The 14,478-nt window shown below is 43.7% G+C and overlaps 1 protein-coding gene across 1 annotated transcript; it reads right to left on the bottom strand.

Moving 5' to 3' along the window:
* Window positions 1–952: 952 nt before the first annotated feature.
* Window positions 953–12,511, bottom strand: LOC119898269 (carcinoembryonic antigen-related cell adhesion molecule 5-like). Its single transcript, XM_038712458.1, has 7 exons — window positions 12,147–12,511; window positions 11,206–11,526; window positions 9,799–10,077; window positions 9,136–9,402; window positions 7,388–7,666; window positions 6,897–7,163; window positions 953–1,062 (listed from the first exon to the last, which is right to left on the bottom strand). The coding sequence occupies exons 1-7, from the start codon at window positions 12,190–12,192 to the stop codon at window positions 953–955; spliced, it is 1,569 nt and encodes a 522-aa protein (XP_038568386.1). The 5' UTR covers window positions 12,193–12,511.
* Between the last annotated feature and the right edge of the window lie 1,967 nt (window positions 12,512–14,478).

The following is a 14,478-nucleotide window of genomic DNA, read 5'->3' as shown; positions in this document are numbered from 1 at the left end:
AAAAAATGGCTCATATATACCTTTTTTATATATGTAGTATCCTCCACCAAAACCTGCTCCACAGATGACCAAACATGCAATTACTATTCCAGCGATGCAACCAGCTGAACAGGGTGAAGTTTTGACAGCTAAAATAAAAAAAAGATACAAGAAGATGATTTAACACCATTCTGTAAACAGGAATAATCTTTTATGCCTATGGATATAAAGCATACAACCATTTCAACTTTCCTGTGACTTCACAGCCCACTAGGTGCGAATATTTGTTTAATATTAAGAGTAAGGCCTTGAACATAACATAACAATTTGACATTGTGGGTTAATGTGGGCAACATCAACAACAAGAAACTGCAATCAACTCCATCTTGTTACCTGTTACAGACAACTGGTGGACCGCTGATGATGATGTTTTTCCAGTTACATTATTCATTGCTTCACAGATGTAGTTGCCACTGTCAGAAAGTTCAGTGATGTTTTTTGTAAATATAGCAGAATTCTGTAACTCAGCCCCATTCAGTGTCCAGGTGTAACTAGCAGATGGTGTGGACTCAGCAGAGCAGGTTAATGTTAAGTTCTGTTCAATATAGATCTCATTTGGACCTGTGATTTGAACATTTTCTGGTCCATCTGAAAAAAACATAGTTGTAAAGTTCTTACAGCAGCACAAATAATAAAGACTATAAAACTTAAACTTGTTTTACATACTGACAAACCAAAACCAGTCGCACACAGTTATTTATGGCAGTCATCATTTTGAACAGTAAATGTACATTGTACAGTGTGTTACCTACAGTTAACAACCACGGTGTATGTAGCTTCCTCAGTGTTGATTGGGTTGCTGATTTTACAGGAATATTCTCCACTGTCTTTTTTATTCAGACTGATAAAAGACAGCACTCTGTTCTTGTCGTAAGTACCATGTTGTCAGTCAGAGTCAGATCTGAGCCGTCCTTCACCCATTTCTGGTAAAGACAGTGCCAGCTGCGTCACAGGTTAGGTTGACAGAGCTCCCCTCAATCGGCATGTTTGTTGATGATTTGACAGAAGCACCTGATATTCTCTCTGTTGAGCAAAACATCACGGAATTTGTGTGAAAACAGGAACAACTGACTGTGTTACTATGGGGTTGATTGGGTGAGTAAATAAATATAATTAATATCATTGTGAAGGAGCAAACATTACAACTTCATCATATCATATTCGTCATATTACATGACATGGCATTAAGTTCTTAGATAGACAATATTGTGTCAATTCCCACACTGAATAATGAAGAAGAAAAAAAATCTTTAACAATTGAATTAAGTCGACAGTTGCAAGAGTCGTGATCTTTGCCAGGTAACATGCTCTCCATTTGTTCAAATGTTATTGTCTCAAGTTAGTCTTAATAGAGCATGAAATCCTTAAACCTGAAATAAAGTTTTTTGCCTCTTGGAATCAGTGGAAAAAAGCTGTAAACACAATATTGACACATAATTATTGTTGATAAGTTGATACAACTTTCTTTGGATACCTGTGACCTGGATGACTGAGAACCTTCACAGACACACAGCAAACTTGTTAGGTTACACATTTAAGGAGATAGATGAGTAACTTGTATCACATCATCGTAGCATGTAATCTTCTGCTGTTGACGTCATTTCCACATTTCAAAAAACCCTAACTGTTCTAATTAGATGTGAAGTGCTTTGTGACTTTTACCGACCTGTAAGAATAAATGAACAAGGATGAGTTGGCTGGCCCTCAGTGGATAAATAAGAAGAACCAGCTCAAGCCCATCGCTTTAGGGGCCTACACTGGGTTCTCTCCTAATTTCTCTCCTAGGTTAGGGTGCAAAGTCGAGGCTTAGTAACTACTAGTTAGTTAGTTTGTAACAAAATTAGCTACTAAAATTGGTTGCACCACAATTACTTGGGGCAGAACCTAACTAGTTTTGATGTAAAGTCATAACTATTGCGAGTGGCCAATCAGAGATCCTAGATTCCATCGTTATAGTTCCCCTTCGAGGGAACTCGAACTGCGTCGGTTACGACACTATGGGAACGCCTCTAGGCGAAGCAGGTCTGAACGTGAATGAAATCACTCCAATCCTATTGGCTTGTTGCTAGAACGGTACGGTGTGACGGAATAACCGGAGGAGTATAAAGCACACCTGTACACACTCATCATTAGCTTTTTTTTATTCAGCAGGCGCTCTGTATGTTGTTTGAAGAAAGCTCCAGTCCTACAAGCAGTGTGTCTTACCTGAAAAAGAAGTCTACCAGCATGTCCGGCAACCAGATGTACAGAAGGTGTGTTTTTTCTTGCCCTCGGTACATCACGGATGGAGATTCTCATGAGATGTGTGTCTCATGTTTGGGGATGGAGCACGCCCGGGCAGCTCTCGAGGGGGCTGCCTGCGCCCATTGCGAAGCCCTTTCCGTGCGGGTACTGAGGTACAGCATGGCTCTCTTTCCGAGGATGGCCGGATGTGTTTTCCCCGTGGCGCGGGCCCTGCAGCCGCTGAGGCGGCCCGGCGGCTTCACTCATGGGTTCACAGCGTGATCTGTCGGAGGATTTCGGGACGGCTGAGGCTTTTTCCCGACCTTCATCCGCTGGCTCCGACACTTCCTTTCCTCGTTCGGGAGCCCGTTCTCGGCTTCTCCCGCTCGCGGTTTGGATCCGGAGACGCTGCAGCAATCCGACTCCGAGGAGGCGGACCTGCTCAGCGTAGTGGACGATGACTTCCGGGTGTCGTGGCGGCGTCATCTGGCCGCGCCCGACTATGACGTGCTGCTGGAGGTGGTGACTAGAGCCGTGGCTAAGCTCAACATCAACTGGCCACAGGAGGAGCAGACACCACAGGCTAGTGGTAGCTTGATGAAAGGTTTCTTAAGCACCACACGCCACCTTCACGCCGGTCTCTGCCATTCTTTCCTGATTTACATGATGAACTGAGTAAATCATGGGGCAGACCCTTCTCTACATGGCTTTCCACACCCCGATCACTGAACTACAGTAATGTGATGGGGGTTAGGGACCGTGGTTATGGGAGGATGCCTCGGGTGGAGGATGAGCTTGCAAGCTATCTCTCCCCTCGACTTGCGTCCTCCCTGGAGAAGCCGGCGTTACCATCCAAACCATGTCGCACCATATCCACGCTCGTGGGGAAGGCGTACATGGCCAGGCAGGTGCGAGCTTGCACACCACGGTGCTTCAAGCCTACCAAGCCAACCTGCTACAGGAGATGGTTCAGAGGGGGGGTCCCTCCGAGGAAGATCTGGCGGAGCTTCGCAGAACCATGAAGTGTTAGACACAGTGCGAAGCGTTCCGCCAGTACCTCCCTCGCCGGTCTGGACCCAAGGCAGCTGAGGCTGCCAGGCGTAGGTCCCTTCCCTCTACGAGCTCCTACGGAGAGGAGAGGAAGCAGAGTGTCGCTTCTCGGGGGCCCCCCCGAGGAGCTGGGGCAGCGAGACGGCGCTCTCACACTCAGCCGTCTGAGAGACGCGATCTGAGGACCGTCATCCAGTCCCGACGGAGCTCAGGGAAGACCGGGGTAGGGGAGTCTTTCTCCCCTCCCTGGCTCATCCTAGCCCAGTCTCGAGAGTTGGCGGTTCGGCATCGAGATGTCGTTCTGGCTCATCTGCGGGCTGAGGCTCAACGCAAAGAAGAGCGTGCTGGCGCCCACCCAACGAACTACGTTCCTAGGGGTTGTATGGGATTCGGCAACAATGCGGGCACAATTGTCTCCGGCACGTGTCGACACCATATTGGCAAGTGTCTTCGTTCCCTATCAGTTTGGAAGGAAACTTGGTTCCTGTCCCAGGGGCCCATGCTGGGAGGGTCTTGTCGCCGGCTGGTTATTTCGACAGACACCTCCCTCACGGGCTGGGGCGCGGTCATGGACGACCGCTTTGCAAGGGGATCCTGGCAGGTGCATCGATCCGAGTGGCATATCAACTGTCTCGAGATGTTGGCGGTGTTCCAGGCTCTAAGGAGTTTCCTGCCCGATCTCCAAGGCCACCACGTCCTGGTTCGTTCCGAGGAGAACAACACAGCGGTGGTGGCCTATCTGAATCACCAGGGCGGTCTGCGCTCGCGCCCTCTGGACAGACTGGCGCGTCAGATCCTCCTGTGGTCCCAGCAGAGGTTACTATCGCTCAGGGCGATGTATCTCCTGGGGACGCAGAATCAGGGAGCAGACCTGCTGTTGAGGCAGGGGCTGAGGCCCGGGGAATGAAGACTTCACCCCGAAGTGGTGGAGCTCTTGTGCGAAGAGTTCGGCCCCATAGACGTGGATCTGTTTGCGTCTCAAGAGACTACGCACTGCCCGCTATGGTTTCTCTCGTTCCTCCAGCCCCGTTGGGTCTGGACGCCATGGTACATTCGTGGCCGAGGCTACGTCTGTACGCTTTTCCCCCAGTCGCTCTGCTCCCGGGGTTCTGGAGCGGGTCCGCCAGGACTATGTCGGCCTACTGCTCGTAGCCCCGTTCTGGCCAACCCGGGTGTGGTTCTCGGACATCATGTCGCTCCTGGACGGCCCGCCGTGGCGGGTCCCTCTGAGGAGAGACCTGCTGTCCCAGGCGCAGGGCCGGGTTCTTCACCCTTGCCCCGCCATATGGCGACTGTGGGTCTGGCCCCTGAGGGGGCACAGTATCTAGAGGCGGGTCTAACAGCCGGAGCAGTCGAGACCCTCCTGAGCTCCAGGGCCCCGTCCACACGGAGGATGTACGGCCTGAAGTGGAGTGTTTTCTCCACTTGGTGTAGGGAGCGGTCGGTGGACCCTGTTACCTGCCCGGTGGTTCAGGTACTTGAGTTCCTTCAGGACCGGTTCTCTGCTGGTCTTTCCCCTTCCACCCTCAAGGCGTACGTGGCAGCTATTTCATCTTTCCATACCCCTCTGAGGGAGGGGTTCTTGGGGAAACTTCCCTTGGTTGTACGTTTCCTCCGTGGTGCCCGGAGGATGAGACCTGCGACTCGGTCCAAGGTTCCCACTTGGGATCTAGCAGTGGTTCTTGGGGCGTTGGCTGAGGCCCCCTTCAAACCCCTGGAGTCAGCTGAGGCTAAGCACTTGACCCTCAAGATGGCCTTTCTCCTTGCTATCACCTCTCTGAGGAGGGTGGGGGAGCTCCAAGCGCTTTCGGTTTCCCTGCAACAGGGAAAGTTTGCCCCGGGGAATATTAGGGCTATCCTGCACCCTCGTTCAGGATACATCCCTAAAGTGCCTTCTTGTGCGGCAGGGTCCACAGTGCTGCAGGCATTTCATCCTCCACCTCATGTGACGGCGGAGGACGGGAGACTTCATCTGCTCTGCCCTGTCAGAGCACTGAGTATTTACACTCTGAGGTCCTCCCGTTGGAGGAAGGCTGACCAGCTGCTAGTGTGTTTTGGGTCTCCCAGGGCCGGGCTCCCTGCATCCAAACATACTATTAGCAACTGGATTGTTCAGACTATTTCCCTGGCCTATCAGGTGCGCGGTTTGCCTTCACCTGTGGCTGTGAGGGCTCATTCTACCAGAGGCAAGGCGGCCTCTCGAGCCCTCCTTTCCGGGGGCCTCTTGCAGGATGTTGTTTAGCGGCTGGCTGGGCCACTCCGCACATATTCATTCGGTTTTACAGTCTTGACCTTCCTTCGGCACCTGGCACTCGTGCGCTCTCCTCTTAGTCGTGCCACTTTATTGCACACAGGGGCAGGCGGGGTTTTCGGCACGGTTTAGTGGGTATCTCGTTCCCATAGAGTCGTAACCGACGCAGTTCGAGTTCCCTCGAAGGGGAACGTCTCGGGTTACGTATGTAACCCTGGTTCCCCGAGAAGGGGAACGAGAGACTGCGTCGGCCCGCCGCACCTCTCTCTCCGCCTGAAGCGCCTGCTTCATAGTTTAAGCTAATGATGAGTGTGTACAGGTGTGCTTTATACTCCTCCGGTTATTCCGTCACACCGTGCCGTTCTAGCAACAAGCCAATAGGATTGGAGTGATTTCATTCACGTTCAGACCTGCTTCGCCTAGAGGCGTTCCCATAGTGTCGTAACCGACGCAGTCTCTCGTTCCCCTTCTCGGGGAACCAGGGTTACATACGTAACCCGAGACGTTTTGTGCACATTAGCTTTCTTGCTGGTATGAGCCACATGGCATCATAGCACATCGTAATAATTTGATATATCAATAAAAATTAAATAAAAATTTTTCAATAAATAAGGGCTCTGCTGGATTGCAGTGTCGCATAATTGTATGCAATTTATAAAAAAAATTATGCTGTGTGGCAGAAAAACTGCAGTTTAACAATTGTTGAGCTTTATTCTGTGACATTTAATGATTTACACCTACCCTGGGCTATGTGTAACTATCTAGTTGTTACTTTCAGAGTACAGTTGTAACTTATTAATTTAAGAAATGCATAAATAATGAACCAAGCGGTATCCATCACCTTGATAATGACCCCACAGAGGTTAAATGGCTGGGATTCCTTGCTAGTCAGTCAGAACTGAAGAAGCAAAACGTATTCAACCAAGTCCATTGGATTTTAACTTTCCTTGGATTACACAAATAATGTTTTTCTTGACTTTTGTTATTTAAGGTCCATAGCTGTCCGTTTAGTGTGTGTGCGCAAAAAAAACACAGCCTTGGCTCTGTAAATGGGAAACGTTTACTACTAACTATATTATCTTTATTATGCATTTTAGCTTTGCTGCAGCAACTGTGGCGTAAGTTTGCTAACCCACAACTATAGCTACTTGCTGTGTCATCATTTGTTCCAAATCATGGTATTTGTTGTGATATTGGATATTTGTCCAGAATGGCAACCCCCACCTTTAACAGAATGCTAATTCCAGTACTATATCCAAATGCCACTACTGACAATAAAATGCTATCTTGTTGAATGTGTCACTACAGTAAAAACCTATTCATTTCAACTTACCCAGTACAGAGACAACTGATGGCTGAGAAGTCTGATATCTCATGGTTTTTTTGTTAAAGGCCTGGCAGCTGTAGTTACCACTGTGACTCATCTGAATGTTTATCAGTGTGAGCTCTGGTCCAGTATCAGACTGCAGGTCTCCATTCAGGAACCAGTTAAACAAGGCAGAGGGTCTGGAGACAGCTGAACAGGACAGACTGATGTTTGATCCTTCTTCAAAGGATTCTTGTGTCGGAGATATTGTGAAATAAATATTTTCTGGGCCATCTACAGTGTGTGCCGTATGGGGAGTAAAAACAACAACAAAGTAGTAATGTTAGTAGCTTGAAGAAAATGCTACTTAACATGCAGCTTAGCTCAGTGCAAAGCCTCAGTACACCATCAAATGAAGATCAAAGATGTATCTTTGAAGCTGTATGTCCACAGCACAGAGCAAACTGCATGAATATATTGCAAGATAAATGTTATGCACATGTAGGTTAATAACTCACAGCTGATGGTGAGGTTTACAGGATCACTTGTACCATTACTGACAGGACTGAACACACGACACCTGAATGGTCCCTGGTCATAGCGGGTCACATTAACTATAGTGAGAGTGGAGCCTCCATCAGTGAGCTGAACTCTGTCGCTGGCTGTAACCTCAGAGCTGCCGTTCAGCCAGAGGAAAGAGAGGGAAGATCCAGACGAGGAGCAGGACAAACTCATAGCACTGTTGAATTCCAACAAGTCTGTAGTGTTTAAGGTTACCACAACATTGGAAACACTTGCTGTGGGTGAAAAACACAGTGGTTTTATACTTGCCAGCTTTCTTGCCTTAAAAAGGGGACACTGTTCAGTAGAGGGTGGCAACATAGAGCATGGGAATGAGTCCCATTTTTAAGATACTATAATGAGTAATAAGTGGTGTTCAAGGTTTGTATTTGAGTTGGACATGTAGTCATGAGAATGTGGACTTGAGACTTTACATGGACTTAACATTAAAATCCTACAGCAAAAATGCAGAAATAAGACAAGGGAACACGCGTTTTGCTTTTCAGAGTCATTACTCAGAGTGCGGCTGAATTAATATAATAAATTGTTTAAATTGTTTTTTCTACATATTCGGTGTGTTTTTGAAGATAATATTTGCATCACTGCAGCCACCTGACTCATAGCATACATTACTTCTGTTATGGCTCCACCGTTTATTTACTGGTGATGAGCAGGATGAGCTTAGCTGTCCAACCCATTTTGCCTGTTTGATCATTATATCTTAATGCTTTATCAGTGTTAGCTTATCTAACAGGTTTATCTTGCATAATTAGACACAACTACATTCACTTATATACGCAAAAGTTAACTGTTAGCCCACCAATCAGACTGGATGGCAATGTCATTATCAGTCACTCCAAAAACAACTGAGATGTGAAAGGCAATATAATCTGTCACCAGACTAGATTACTGCAAAGATATTACAGTTACCGAAAATAATGTGCATTTAAAGATGTGGTATTATGCTCATTTTCAGGTTCACAATCTTATTTAGGTTTTGTACCAGAACAGGTTTACATAGTTTAATTTTTTTTTAAAACACTGTATTTTTGTCATACTGCACATTGCTGCAGCTCTACTTTCACCTGTTCTGTTGAAGGCTTCGTTTCAGCTATGGAGTGATGCGTCTTGCCTCTACATGATCTTGTAGGGAGTTGCACATGTGCAGTTCCCAGTTAAGGACTAATAGCCAATCAGAAGCAGAGAAGGTCGGGTCAGTGAGAAGCCGCTGAGACAACAATGAGACCCATGCGAGCTGTGTAGTCTTGTCAAATGTTAAAAGTGAGTATAATGTTGCAGCGTGTAGGCTCATGTTAGGCTATGTATTGCCAGCCTTCAGCAATATCAATAATTAATTTTACTTCAGTCACAGATGCCGACACCCTCGCCTTAATAGAGGCAATGATCAAGCTGCAGTCAGCGTTTAACACATTATCAACGCTGACCACCACGTTTTCGATTATTGTTTTTACTAGGCTATGGGTAAAATTGTATTTGATCACAGAGCTGCGGGCAGCTTGGCCTACTAGGCTATTCACTAATCACCCCCTTCTGTTCGGTCGTCGTACTGTTTCTGTTTGTGCCACAAATGTTAGTACATCCTTTTTTATATTTAAGAAAGTTTTGCCTGATACAATTACTAGTACATGCCCTAATCCCGTCATTAAAATCCACATTTTGTACAAAACTTTGTATTCAAACTTACCCAGTACAAAAACAACTGAAAGCTGAGATGTTTCATATCTGTCCGTTTTGTTGTTAAAGGCCCGACAGCTGTAGTTTCCACTCTGACTCTCCTGAATGTTCATCAGTCTGAGCTCTGGTCCAGTATCAGAAAGCAGGTCTGCATTCAGAAACCAGTTAAAGTGGGCAGCAGGTCTGGAGTCAGCTGAGCAGGACAGGATGATGTTTGAACCTTCCTCATAATATTTTTGTGTTGGAGAAAACTTTAAATTAATATTTTCTGGGCCATCTGAATTCCGGGATAAAAACAGAAAACAAATCACCAAAATGTAATGAAAAATAAAAAGGCATTCAGCTTTAGCTCGCTGTGCGGTATTCTAAGTGATTATTATGAGCAAGAAAAGAAACAGCTGTACAGTGTATTGTAACTGAACAGCCCTGCATTAAACACTTTCTATATGAAAATGACTGTATAAAGATTTAGTTGACACTTTAGTTTGCAGTTGAACTGGATTCTGTTAGGTTGAAAAATGTATTGTTAATAAGTTGTCCAAACCATGACAGAACAAAGAAATAAACAAAAAAAGCCACTCCTTACTAAGCTGTGACAATAATCTAAACTATCTCTGATGGTTGTATACAGATGTTGTCAGATAAAGTACTGTCATGTGGGTTAGCAACTTACAGCTGATGGTTAGGTTTACAGGATCACTGGTGCCATTACTGACAGGATTGAACACACGACACCTGAATGGTCCCTGGTCATAGCGGGTCACATTGACTATAGTGAGAGTGGAGCCTCCATCAGTGAGCTGAACTCTGTCGCTGGCTGTAACCTCAGAGCTGCTGTTCAGCCAGAGGAAAGAGAGGGAGGATCCAGAGGAGGAGCAGGACAGATGGACAGAGCTGCTGAACTCCACCAAGTCTGTGCTGCTGGCATTTACTATTACATTAAAAACTGGCTCTGTGGGTGAAAAACAATACTGTTCTTTGCATTACAAAAGGTACAGTAGAGGGAAACATTGCAGTGGCTGAGAATGAATCCCATATTTATTATGGCATGTTGAGAATTCATGGCTGCAAGCTGAAAGTTTACACTAGCTCCTGCCACAACAAAAAACATGTTGTCGCTTATTATTTAATGACAATAATGATACACAGATCAAAAAGGCTATTTGGGGTTTCTACTAAATTATTTGCACATTAGAGGGAAATTCAGTTTTTGTTGATATTTTGTCAAACAGTCATTGATTTAACTCAGTGGTATAATGGTTTAGGCTGCACATTTAGGTGGTTTCACTTTATAATCAATTTTCAATATATTGCAGCCCAATTTAACACCAGTTAGTGTGTATGACCTTAACTCCAATCAAAATCTATCTGATACAGTCTCAACAAAAGCTAAATATGTACAGATTCATACAGGTGTACCAAAATAAAAGCAAACTCAGTGCATCCATTAGGACTACATGTTTAAACATAATGTTGAAGTCAGTACTTAATCATACCAGTAAATATAAGGGTATTGCTAAGCACCAGTTGTCGTAAATCTCAGATCACAGAAGCTGCAGTTTTTGGATAAAGGTAAAATGCGTCACAACACACCATTATAAATTAAGCATTGTTGTGTTACACACATGCCCGGCCTACAAATAATCTTCTCCAGTCATAAGGGAACATGCTGGTTTGATACAGACGCCAGAAAATATCACATCATTATAATACAGATTTGCTTTATTAAAAAAATTACCATTACCGCTGAAACAATGACTCTTACCGCAATATCTAGTAAGTAATTACAATGTGATTGTTTTCTGCATACTGTTCAGTCTTAGCTGGTGTTAATGTAGGTCCCCATTGCTCATGGTAAGAAGTTAAATGAGAAATTAGGTTTTCAGGGTGTTTATAATGCAATTATTGCTATTTGTTTTGCCTTAGTATTATACTATGTAATAACATAATTACAGATTTTATTTGAAACTACCGAGCATGTAAACACAATTATTTTAACAGACACAATATTTATTTATTTCTCAATTGTCATAATCTCCTTTCAGTACTGAATGAGATGCAATATGAAACATTTGCTCACCATGTACAGACAGTCTGGTGGTTCCATGCTTTTGTGCTTCTCCCTGTGGTGTAACGGTAACTCTGTATTCTCCACTGTCATTAAGAGTCAGATTCCTGAGCTCCAGAGATGCAGTAGATGTGAAAAAGGTGATCCTGCCTTCATACTCTGGTCCAGTTATGTTTCCAACATTTGAAGTGATTATGAATCTGTCACCAAAGTTCCAGGCTGCTGTTATAAAGGGTTTCTCTGCTGGAGTCAGTGTTGTGGTGAACATCACCGTCCCTCCCACAGCTGCATTCAGAGGACCGTCTGGTAACAAACCAGCTCCTTTGGTTAAACCTGGAAGAGTTTAAAAGTTATACATCTCTAAAATTAATTAGAATGGAGGACATTGTAAAATTGGATACTGTGATGATGTGATTAAATCCCAATTCAAAACAAGGTCTTGATCTAATAACTATTCAAAACCCAAATCTGCAGCAGACAAAATGATCAACCAACCAAGGCTCATGATTTTTTTAAAACTCAGTTGTAGCTTTGAATTTTTTCTAAACTTGCCTATTTACTGCTAACAAAACCTCTGGTTTATAAATATATTATTAACCACTAAGTACAACAGAATGTTGAAGATTGGTGTATTTTGTCATAATGTATCTATGTAGAAAGTTTACAATGTGATTCTTTCCAGTGTATATTCTGATGCTCGTTCTCAAAAATCAACATTTGGTATATGAAGGAAGTACTGGATTCCTCATGAGTTAAGAAAATAATTTCCAGTGGATAATCCAGGGGGGAATGAAGCACATTTGCAGTAACATTTCCAACATCTCCCAAATGAAAGCAGGGAGGAGTGTAATCTGAAGCTGTTAAACTGAGCTTAAATAATTAATGGCTATATCTTTAAAAATAAGTGAATAAACGCATGCTTGTATCTGCCGTATCAAGCAATAAGATCTCACCTGTGATGACTCCCAGGATGATTAAGTGTATCACAGTTATTTCCATTTCATCTGCAGTTTCATCAAGTATAACGAGAAAAGAGGGACTCACTCACTTCAATTTCCCTTTGATAATTTCAGGATCATTTTGCTGTATTAAAGTAGTACAAGGAAGTACTATGCAATGGGGATTTTCATATGGAATGGTTTAATGATGAACAAGGTCCACCTTGTTGATCATTAACATGATTCAGCATTCAGAGGGTTTATTCAGGGTGGCCGTACTATGGATTTGTTCTGTATTTTGTAGCGAGGCGACATCAGAATATTGCAGTAAGTTTTACGACAGGTTCAGCCAATAAAATAGTTTTTTCCAAAAATTGTGAGTTGCTGCAACCATGAGACGTCCTTGAGCATGTTCAAAAATATTAGGCTGATGGGTCCACCAGTAAGCTGAGGACAGATACGCACACAATCAAAATGTTTTGAATTCAATTCATTTAACAATGAAATGATACAATTGTATATCTTTAATTTAAATTATTCTTAGTTAAATATACAAATAGGTAAACCAAACACATGATCCTCATCCATCATAGCAATATAGAGAAGGATATGGAGAAATGAGTGAGAAGACAGAAACAATATTGGCAATATTGAATAGATTTATAGATGAAGTCAAGGCACAGGGATAAAGTAAACATTATTGTTTACTATGATCGATGCATTGATCATGTCTCACCAAGTCTGTAGAACCTGGGCCACTGCAGAAAGCCTTAGTACATGGTGTGCAAGCTCTATCAGATAAGCTACCGAGGTGTGTTGCAGCCTTGACAATATCCCGATATGAAGTAATAAACCACTTGCTGTACTTGTGCTTTTGTTATGGGTTCTCCCAGAGGCTGCATTCTGCTGACTTTGAACGCCTGACCTACCCTTTACATCCATGAGATAGACACACCCAAAGATTATTTGGGATGCCAACCAATGTCATAAGATTTCTTGATCTAGTTCCAGAATAGGAGAGTAAATTACAGTGTTTGTGTGTAGCCTATGTGCGTGCGTGTTGTGGGCCCGGCTACCATCTACTGCTACTTGTCGCCAGATTGGTCCGTCACTCTAGTAGAAGCAGCCTATTTCAACTTCGTTACAAAACTAGATGTATATTAGAGGTACGCCAACTTGCCTCTTGCTGATGAGTGATTTTTCTGTGCTCCAGGTTTCTTGTGCTTACACTTCATCGCTCACCACCAACCGTCTCTACCAACACCATGCCATCTCCTACCTGCCTGTGTCATGCCAGCCGCCCCACCAACAGATCGTTTTGTCAATAAGGACTTTTATCTTAACTGCTTTGTTATCTGCTTCTGGGTCCGCCTAAAACATAACATTAAGACCACTCAACAGGAGTTCCCAGAGAACATAAGTATTCAACACATTTACTCACTTCTGCTATTGAGCTTCTGTTTCATTTCAGCAAGTTAAATCTTAAAATCAATTCTCAATGGACATTAACTTTGATATACACTCCTATAAAAGTTAAATATAAGATATCCTGCTCAGTAAATCATATCAGTAGCACCTTGCTTCACCTCTTATCCAGACCTCCAGAAGAACTACAGTTACACCACAGGAGGGCAGCATACTGCAGATTTTGTCTTGAAAGTCCTCATTTATAAGGACTTAAAGTGCTAAAGCTAACTCAACAAAAGGCACAACTTCATTTAATCGTTAGCATTTCTTTATTGTATTTATTATGAGGAAAAGTAATATCAACTCATGGAAACAAGATTACAAAATAAGTTTGATGGGCTGCAGGATTTAAACTATACTCTTCAAACCTACTGTAATTTCCACAGGTGCTGGTGTTTGACCATTAACAATGAACAAAAATCTAATGCAAACAAAGGTTTAGTAATAGCAGAATAAGAAATTGTCATTTATATATTTTACTTATCTGTCTAGGTGTTGTGGTGTCCGAACAATAATGCTGCGATGATGTGTTAAGAAATTCGCTTGACACTGTTCTTGATCATAAAAGTTTATTACATCAAGGAGTTCAGCATCAATTACAAGCTCTGCACCAGCTTGGAGAGTGACCCAGCCCGATAACCACTCTGTCTCTCTGTACATCAAACACAGCTTATATAGGACATGTTTAGGTATCTGCTAAATACCATATAAGGGTCAGAGTCTGCAATCTAAAGCTCCAATCCACATAAGGGCACAGTGCTGTAGGATAAGTGTAAACATCTGTTAGACACCATAGAAGGGTTCAGTCCCTTCATAAACACTAATCACTACTCCCCCTAACACTGGGTCAGAGGTCAAATTCCATAGGAGGGTTCACTCT

Source organism: Micropterus salmoides, unplaced genomic scaffold (genome assembly GCF_014851395.1).
Source record: "Micropterus salmoides isolate LMB-PRFRI ecotype aquatic unplaced genomic scaffold, ASM1485139v1 Ms_hic_scaffold_11, whole genome shotgun sequence".
In the NCBI taxonomy this organism is placed as follows: Eukaryota; Metazoa; Chordata; class Actinopteri; order Centrarchiformes; family Centrarchidae; genus Micropterus; species Micropterus salmoides.
This window is presented reverse-complemented; position numbering and strand designations above follow the sequence as displayed.

Bases quoted from the DNA above. Each gene is read 5' to 3' on its own strand.
- LOC119898269 (XM_038712458.1), bottom strand. From the start codon at position 12,192: ATGGAAATAACTGTGATACACTTAATCATCCTGGGAGTCATCACAG. The intron at 11,527-12,146 runs GTGAGATCTTAT...AAACTCTTCCAG, and splicing joins CATCCTGGGAGTCATCACAG to GTTTAACCAAAGGAGCTGGT. The intron at 9,403-9,798 runs GTAAGTTGCTAA...CCCGGAATTCAG, and splicing joins TGTAAACCTAACCATCAGCT to ATGGCCCAGAAAATATTAAT.